Here is a 9621-nt window from a genome sequence, read left to right as displayed (position 1 = left end):
AGCTGATTGTAGACTGACTGGGCCTGTGCACAAGTTAATTGTGGGAACGTTCAATACTCGAATAAAGTAAACATTAATGCTACTTGCTAATTAGTATTATTTAAGCCCAGTACGATAAAACATATCCGCTGACAATATTGAAATTTTCAGAAACTTATAAGATTAAAATTAAAAAAACCTAATAAATAAAACTATGCAGCTTTTCCTACTTCAATATATTTTTATTATTAGTATATACGTGCTTCGGGAGCTACTAAGCCTCTTTTTTGGTACTTTAGCTACTAAATCTTTGGGAAATTTATCTGTTTTTAAAAAAGAAAAGTTAAAGTCAAAGATACATATGTAAGTACAAATTGTAGAAAAAAAGTACACATGCAGGTAGGGATGATGATATTATGCTTTTTGCGTTAATGACTACCAATAAGCAGAAATTAGTGGGTGGTGTGGTTTCTACAGTGCCCGACAAAAAAATGTTCGCGCTCAACACTTTTATGATTCCACCTTTTGATTTACGTCTAGACAACATTAAGTGTCGCCTAATGATGTCTCTTTTGGGATTTAAAGTTAAATATTTGTGTTATAAAAAGATTGTCATATTCAGATTTAATTTTGTATCAGTTTGCTGGGAGATTTGAAAGGAAAGAGAGAGAGGGCTCCCTTAATTTTGTGTAAAAAAAGTCAGGAAGGAAAAAGTTAAATGTCGAAGAAAGGGACTGTAATCTGGTTTTACGGGAACACGGTGATAGTAATAGGGAAATAGGGAGAAAAATCAATTGTTCTGTTGTAGAAATTTTTTTAAAAAAGTATGCCAGAGATAGTAGTCTGGGACGAAAACAGGAGAGCGGGAGGAAGCAAGTGATTACTCCCCGGGCCAAGCGATCATTACAGCGAGCATCCTTGAGAGATAGATTTGCAACAGCTCCTCAATTACGTACTGAATTGCTGGAAGAGGAAAATGTGGCAGTTAGTGTGAGAACGGTGCAGCGACGGTTGAACGAATTAGGACTCAGAGCTCGAAGACCAGCAAAAAAAGCCGATTTTAACGAAAGCTATGCTCGGTGGTCAAAGGGTAGTATAGGTCCCAGAGCGAAACGTGGATTTCAAAACGGCGAACCCGATAACGACAACGGATTAACGATATGCGCATATTCTTATGGAATGTGCGCTCCCTGTACAGACCGAATGCTGCTAAGCAGCTAGCCGATACCCTGTCCCAATATAAGGCTGATGTAACATCGTTGCAAAAGATACCATGGACAGGGACCGGTTTCCTGGAGAAGAGCTTCTACACCATATATTACAGTGGTCATCCAGTAAACCATGTGTTCGGAGTAGGTTTCTCAGTCAGCCAAAAAATGAAACCTGCTGTTATCGGCTTTGAAAATATATGCGAAAGGCTATGCACTCTGCGTTTGTGAGGCAAGTTTAGAAATATAAGCCTCATAAACGTTCACGCCCTTACAGAGGAGACTGCAGAGGCGGAGAAGGATACCGTCTACTAGGCAGTTGAGCGGACCTTCGTAACCTGTCCCAAGTATGATATCATACTTGAAGATTTGAACAGTCAAGAAGGGACGGAGCCCGTATTCAGGCAATACGTCGGCTCCCATAGCTTACATAGGGATACCAATGATAATGATGATAATGATCAGTTAGCAGTGTAGCACGAAATGGTTGTTGGAAGTACCTGGTTTGCGCGGAAAGCGGTCTAAAAACATACGTGGGCCTCTCCAAATGGGACCACTTTCAACTACCACGTGCTGATTGAACGCCGCCACCTCTCAGCCTTGATGAATGTCAGAAAATATGGGGGGGGGGCAATATAGACTCGCACCACTATCTCGTTGGCATAGTGTTCCGACCTTGAATTACGACACCACCTACAATTCCCTCTGGCAATCAGGTAAGAATGAATTCTGAGGCCATTCACAACACAGCCCTCCGCAACACTTCTAAGACCAAAATGGATGCCGCAATAACCGCAGTCAACAGAGATCTTAGAGATGAAGCATCAACAAATGATATTCACAATCCCCTGAAGAACGTTATTATTGATACGGCCACAAAGTCAGAACGGCTGGTTTGATGATGAAGGTAAGCTAGCTACGGAACGGAAGAATGCCGCATACCGAGTAATGTTGCATTCTCAAAAAGCGAAGTGACTTCACAGACGGAAAAAGGAAGCCTGGGAGAACCAACAAGTCTGTGAACTAGAAAAGTATAGGCAGCAACCGCACTAGGCGCGCAAGTTTTACCAGCATGTCAGCAGGATGAAGCCTTATACACCTCGATGCTCATCCTGCCGAGACAAAGAGGGAAATCTGATTTCCGACAGAATAGGCATTTTGGAGCGATGGGTTTGATAAACTACTGAACAATCAAAACATCGGCGAGTTAGAGGTCCCGCCAACTGAAGACGACGGACAAATACTGCCATCACCAAGTATAGAAGAAACAGTCCGTGCAATTTATCGGCTTAAAAATCATAAGTCGCCAGGAGCCGATGGAATTACAGGCGAATTGGTTAAATATGGAGACGACCAATTACATCAAGTGGTTCATCAACTTGTGCTCAAGGTATGAGACAGCGAATCAATGTCTGACGACTGGCAAAGAGGCATTATCTGTCTCATACATAAAAAGGGAGATATCACATACACATTTGTATCGTGATTTGACGTCGGACACCAGTCGACTCAGCTGTGAATGAGTACCTGAGTCAAATCAGGGTAATAATCTCGGGCGAGCGCAATACTGACCACATTGCCTCCTAGTGTACCGTTATGGTCTTGAATGAAGTGCTCTAACACACTTCAAGGCCCTGATCCAACATGGATTGTTGCGCCAACGATTATTATTATTATTATCACACAGTGCAGCAATTATAGAGATATCACGTTGCTGAGTACCATCTATAAGATATTCTCCTCTATCTTGCTAGGCCGGATAGCCCCATACGCCCAGAACATCATTGGCTCATACCAAAGAAGCTTCACTCCAGGCAAATCAGCAACAGATCAGATTTTCTCTGCGGCAAGCAATGGAAAAACAGTTGGAATATGGACACCAGTTGCACCATCATCTCATCGACTTTAAAGCCGCCTATGATAGCGTAGCCAGGGTAATACTGTACACGGCCATGAGAGAATTCGTTACTCCGACGAAATTGATAAGACTGACTAGGCTGACCCTAACCAATATGCGAGACCAGATGAAAGCAGTAGGATCACTCTCAAGACCATTCGACATCAACAACGGTCTACGCCAAGGGGATGCCCTGTCATGCGTCCTCTTTAACCTGGCCCTGGAGAAAGCGATCCGTGATGCTGAGGTAAATGCGAGGGGTACGATCCTTTTTAAGTCCACCCATATACTGGTCTATGCCGAAGATATCGACATCATGGGAAAAACGACCCGAGACGTGCAAACTGCCTTCATCCAGATCGCGAGATCTTGGGCTGCACATCAATGAAGGCAAGACAAAGTATATAGTTCTAATGTCAGCACCAAAAACCAACCAACTAATAAAATCAAACCGCACTGGTCAAATGGGAAGAATAAAGATAGGAGACTACAACTTTGAGACTGTTGATATCTAGAGTAGAAAATCACAACCGATAACAGCTATGACGATGAAATTCCCGCACGGTTGTTGGCAGCCAACAGAGCCTATGTCAGCTTACAAAAACTGTTCCGCTCGAAACGTTTCACCACAGGGTCAAAGCTCTTACTGTACAAGACAATGACTTGCCAGTCCTTATGTATTCCTCGGAGATTTGGGTTCTTAGCAAGAAAAATTGCGAACTCTTAGCCGCGTTCGAGAGAAGAATCCTCCGAAGAATTTTTGGCTCCTTACATGAGGACAGACGATTCCGTAGCCTACATAACGACGAAATCTAGGAGCAATACAACGACCGTCTCGTTGTGGATAAAATTCGGATCAACAGGTTGCGGTGGGCGGGTCACCTAATCCGTATGGATGAGGATGATCCAACCCGAAAAGTCTATGGTAGAAAAAGAAGACGAGGTAGACCCTGCCTGAGATGGAGCGATGGCGTAGACCAGAACGCCAGACAACTTTTAGGGATATCGAATTGGTGGACCTCGGCGCAAAACCGGGATGTCTAGAGTTCCTTATTAAGACATGCCTAGACCGGATACCGGTTGTTGCGCCGTTGATGATGACTATTGACTATTAAGTCTAGGCACGTGAGTAGAATCTCTGTGTCCTGACAGGGAGATAATATTTGCGATCCAAAAACCCCGGCCCTCATCTTGTTGAATTGCTAGCAATTGGGTTACCTCCAGTTCCATATATTACCTCGCGCAGTCGGTGTTCACGACCGACGAACCTGTTAGGAGAGTTTTGTTGGTTGATGCAATGCCTTACTCTCATCATAACAGAGTTGGTCACAGTTGTTGCGTCTATAACATATCATCGGATAGAAACAGTGTAGCCGAGTTGTATGGTCTTCTGCGATTCACCAATGTATTCCAATTGGCGATACCGGAGGCCTGTCGATGGCTGCAGCATGGTCCGACTCCCAAGCGTAACATAATCACTTTGACCGACAGCCAACTAGCCATTAACGCTTTGTACCCCGCAGTGACATCTTCTAGGTTGGTGGGCAGTGCAGGGATGTGCTGAACAGTCTGGCCGCACGCTGAAAGTCATTTTCTTCTGGATTTCCGGTCATAGAAGGTCCACTGGCTAGAATGTACTCGGGAAGTTGCGGAAGAGGAGACGGGAGACCCTCAGGCACTTCCTTTGCAGTCGCCCAATTCTAACTAGAGCCAGGAATCTGCTCCCCTTACCCTTCCCACAGCAGTTAATGTCTTAGGCCGGGTGCAAGATGGGACGCAGTTTGGTGAAGTGGAGTGACTTTTTGTGAAACAAGGAAATTATTACAACAGCGAATGTTTGCATGCAGGGTGACGTGACGTACCTTGAGAGCATCCGTGAGCTGCGTGAGTGTCGCCGCAAATAGTCCACCATTGTTAAATAAAAGGGACTACAGAGGTCTAGGTAATTATTGCCTAAAAAGAACTCTAGCGTCACGAAGATGAAGAAAAAGAAAATGGAAAAAATGTTCGAGACGTTGGTACCAGTCTATTGGTTATACCTAAATTAAAACTAAAAGCAAAAATTTAGGATTTAATTAAATTTATATTGTTTTTAGTTCAGTAGTTTGAGATCGTAAATGAAAAGTTTTTACAACAGTAGAAAAAAAAAGTGATCGCCCCCGGGTGGGCTCGAACCACCAACCTTTCGGTTAACAGCCGAACGCGCTAGCCGATTGCGCCACGGAGGCCGTTGTCAATTCTTCCCCTCTTCTCACACACATAACAGTTGCTTCATTCATCTCCTTCAGCATCCACCTCTTCACCTCCCTCCTCATCTTCACTCATTCCAACCAACACTTCCGTCATCGGTTCAGGATTCTCACAATATGCTTGGAACTTGCCCTGCTTCACTCCGTCCACGTAGTGGAACGAATTAAAGCAAATACGGCACATGTACACCGGGTCATGCATGTGCCGATTGCTGCCGCGCACTACGAATGTGTACTCCCGCTCGCCGCAAATACTGCACGACGGTTTGCTTGTCTCCTTCACCGACTTCAATAATGGATACGGCTTGCTGGACAGGCAGTCGCCCGGTGAGATGAGTTGGATCCACGAGAACGTCAGCAGATGCTCACAGTTGCCGAAGTGCTGGTAGACCTGCGGGAAACCAATCCGCACGAACAAGTCAAGGAACTTAGTCTCCTCCATTTTCGCGGTCTTGAACTTGGACGTGAAAGTGCCCCTCGGCCGTGTCTCTGCCCATTTCATAATCACATCTGAGTAGTCGGGATTTGCCGGGTTCCGTGTGTCGTTGTAGAACGTGTCGGTAATGAAGAAGAATCCTGGGTCCACGTCCAGCGGCGGAATATCCCGTTCTGGATTCTCACTGACATCATAAAGCGGACGCTTGCAGGCACATGAGATTTTATCCCGTAGTTCGGTTAGATATTGTTGGCCACGGACAATGAACTCCTGCGAGAACTTCGGCTTAGCATAAATTCCAACATGGTATGAGGTAAATGGATGATAGACTCGAATTGATATGAGGACATCCTCGTAGGGCTTCAGGTCTCGTTCGCCACAGTCGGAAGGGTCCAGGTTGTGCGCGTAATTGAATACGGTGGGTCCGAATGGGTTGCCGTAGAACTTTTTCTTATACATAATCAGCTCGCGCAGGGTGTTGAGGTGAAGACTTTGTTTGGGAATTTCCACGATTGGCTTGCGGAGTTGGCTTTTTATATTTTTTGGCTTGAACGGAAACACCCTCACATCGTCCGGCTGACTTAAATGTGCATCCAAGTCAACCGATTCCTGCAACTTCTGGTACGTGTCGGTGTCGTCTATTTCGAGCAGTCGCTTGATGTCCTCATCACAAGCTGGTAGCGGCAGGTTCCCTTGAAGTAATGTTTCACTTCTGAACGTATCCAAGAATTCTTTAATATTGATTATGTCGGTTGCCGGGAACTTATAAACGTTTTCCATTCCTAAGCGTGTAAAATCCGCGCGAAACACAACAGCTGACCGTTGTTGATCATCACCCGTTTGACGGGTGGATTGAAAGAAGGGTAGGTTATGACACGTTCAACTTCTCTCAGTTGAAGTCGACTTTCTCATCATCATAGCAGCTGCCTTGTGGCTGATTGTAATCTCTTTTTTGCCGATCAAATTGTGGTTCCCAACATGTTTCGGATATTTTTCTGTGATAAATCATCATCAATTACGAGACAACTAATAGGTGCAGTGAAATCTCGTCCGCCAACATGCCTTTTGGCTAGTTCTAGGAACTTGTCGACAGTGAAATTGTCCTACAATGTGTTTGGCGAGCCGGAGAGCGACACTCCACCTGTTGTTATCATGCACGGCCTCTTCGGTTCAAAGCAAAATTGGCGGAGCATATCTAAAGCACTTCAGGCTAAATCCCGACCACCTCGACAGGTATTTGTCTCTCGAGTTTATCATTGTTTAGTATATTACTTGAAACAACAATTCTATGTGAATTTCATTCAGATTATAACACTTGATGCCCGGAACCATGGCGATAGTCCGCATAGTCCCGAACACACTTATTCCCATCTTGCAGCCGATATCGCAGCTTTTTTAAAAGAGATGAATATTCCCAAAGCGATTGTCATTGGTCATAGCATGGGCGGACGTACTATGATGTATTTGGCGCTAAAATATGTGAATATGCTAAGAAAAATACACGAGCCCCAAACTAATATTCCCTCTTTTTAGCCTGAACTTGTCGATAGAGCTGTTGTAGTGGACATATCACCAAAAAATGAGGGTCGAAGCTTCACAGGAATGGCAAATATATTCGAGGCGATGCAGACAATTCAAGTTCCTCCAAATTTGAGCATGAGCCAGGGTCGGCACCAGGTAAAGGAACATCTTCAAAAGGCCGGAATTGATGCAGCAACTATTGATTTTCTACTTTTGAATCTCAGAAAGAGCGAAGAAAAGGGGTAGGTTATATTAAGCACAGTACAGCTGTTTCCTTAAAAAACAAATCGTCTTCGCAACAGCTTCTATTGGGTAGCAAACGTACCTGCACTACAAAAATACTTTGACAATATCACTCAATTTCCATTAGATGAACTAAATTCTGCGACATATGGAGGCCCCGCTTTATTTATTGCTGGTCGTAAGTCAGATTTCGTAAGGTAAGTGTCGTTGAAACAACAATTTTTGCCAGAGTACAATTTTTGAATTGCAGTGAAAATCATTTGCCTGCGATCAAGGCTTTATTTCCTAATGCCCAACTGGTGTGGCTTGATACCGGCCATTTAGTTCAACTGGAAAAACCAGCCGAATTTATATCGTTAGTATTGGATTTTATCAATACGAAGTGACTGGGATAGATCTCATTATTTTTAAAGAGAGCTTCCGTTGTAATGAAGGAAAATGTAGATATAGTGTAGCAAATTTTTTCCCAAATCATAAAGATTATATGCTAGGAGGTGCTTATTAACAATAGAAATATTAAATTATCGAATTTATTATGATAACTATGCCTTTTATTTTGTATGATATTCTATGGGGGCTTTACGTCTAAGGACTGTTTTGCAGCGTCAAGCCAAAGGTGATTGGCCTTCATTAAAAAACCAGGCAATGGTCCCTGTTAGAACTTTAGGATTGATGGATGGGTACGTAAGTTGTATAGGATCGAGATTTTTTGGCTCCATATTGTAGCCTATTTTCTTATTGTATGTTCTTGCTTAAGGGGACGTGAACCACACCCACATTTTTCAACAAACAATGCTTTTTTTTTATCGACAATATTTCATCTAAGACACGCGACTTGTAGAGTCAGTATACCTGTTTTGCGCTCGAAATTTGGAGCTGTAATATCGTTAAAAATGCCTTATAAAGATACTAGCGCAATTTAGACCATATTCCCTCCTACAGGATACTGTAATCCTGTAGTGTACCATTATAGTCTTGAATGAAGTGTTCTAACTCACCTCAAGGCCCTGATCCAATATGGATTGTTGCGCCAACGATTATTATTATTTTTTCCGAGTTATCACAATCTCGGCAGATCCCGGATTTTACCTAATACTAGCACTAAGTGCCAAGCGTTTAGGCTCGGACGATCCTACCTACTTAAATACTGCGCGCTGGGCGCTGGTGGTGGTGGCCAGTGGTAGGTTAATAGGAGAATCCGTCGAGAACTCCCCGCAACATCGAGCACGTATTCAGAATGGTATACTTCTGCATGGTTTGAACCAGACTGTTCGAAAATTCCAGGACATCAAGGAAAGCCGTGAGGGATTTAGGTACAGTACCTGTAGCTGACAATATTATGGGAACTACAACCACCCGCTCGAGACGCCAAATTTCTTTCTTTTTTCTGCACTGATCGTCCTCCACCCGTTCTTTCATGATGAGCTTTTTATAAGCTCGGGTGGCAATCATGCCGTCCTGAATGGCACACATGAACCCCTCGGTCTCAGCAAAGAGCTCCACAGCACACAGCCATCTGTTCGAGAAATGCAAATCGACAAATGGCTGCTAAAGACAATTCACGTGTTTACCGTGCATTGCCTTCGACTTCCATTCATCGATCCGCTCTTGGTCCGACTTCATCCCACTCAGAGGATTGAAAGATCTATCCTTCAAGTTAAATGGAGTCAGTCCACAGTCTGCCTTACAGACAGCCGCACGCAAGGGACTCCTCTGCTCTTTGCTGTAAAAATAAGCGCGCAGCGAGTCGACTTGGCGATGATGTTGTACCGCCACGTCAACCACGCCCCTACCTCCGATGTCACGCGGCATGTTCATCCGCTTCACGGCAAACTTTGGATGATGCATTCGGAATTTCAACATAGTTGTCCGTATCCGCCGCTGGACGTTTTCCAGATCGGTCTTCGTCCACGGCAATATTCCGAATGCATAAGCCATTGAAGGGATAGCGAATACATTCAACGCGCTTATTTTATTCTTCCCCGAGAGCTTTACATGTCGCAGACCTTCCTTCAGATCACCAACTCGAGCATGGGTTCCTTGCAGAATTCCTAGGTACTTGTAGAAGTCTGTCTCGGTCATAGCTTC

At 44.1% G+C, this 9621-nt stretch overlaps 2 protein-coding genes and 1 non-coding gene across 3 annotated transcripts; 1 reads left to right on the top strand and 2 right to left on the bottom strand.

The window, feature by feature from the left end:
• Positions 1-5174: 5174 nt before the first annotated feature.
• On the bottom strand, positions 5175-6602 carry LOC119655389 (snRNA-activating protein complex subunit 3). Its single transcript, XM_038061260.1, has one exon. The coding sequence runs from the start codon at positions 6547-6549 to the stop codon at positions 5356-5358; it is 1194 nt and encodes a 397-aa protein (XP_037917188.1). The 5' UTR covers positions 6550-6602; the 3' UTR covers positions 5175-5355.
• Trnan-guu lies at positions 5239-5312 on the bottom strand. Its single transcript has one exon. It is a non-coding gene; the product is annotated as a tRNA-Asn (tRNA).
• A 49-nt stretch (positions 6603-6651) lies between the features above and the next one.
• Positions 6652-8075, top strand: LOC119655390 (protein ABHD11). Its single transcript, XM_038061262.1, has 5 exons — positions 6652-7002; positions 7075-7248; positions 7303-7532; positions 7593-7730; positions 7784-8075. The coding sequence occupies exons 1-5, from the start codon at positions 6748-6750 to the stop codon at positions 7917-7919; spliced, it is 933 nt and encodes a 310-aa protein (XP_037917190.1). The 5' UTR covers positions 6652-6747; the 3' UTR covers positions 7920-8075.
• Positions 8076-9621: the final 1546 nt, after the last annotated feature.

This window comes from Hermetia illucens, chromosome 4 (genome assembly GCF_905115235.1).
Source record: "Hermetia illucens chromosome 4, iHerIll2.2.curated.20191125, whole genome shotgun sequence".
Lineage (NCBI taxonomy): Eukaryota > Metazoa > Arthropoda > Insecta > Diptera > Stratiomyidae > Hermetia > Hermetia illucens.
Note: the sequence above shows the minus strand (reverse complement) of the source record. Positions and strands in the feature narration are given on the sequence as shown.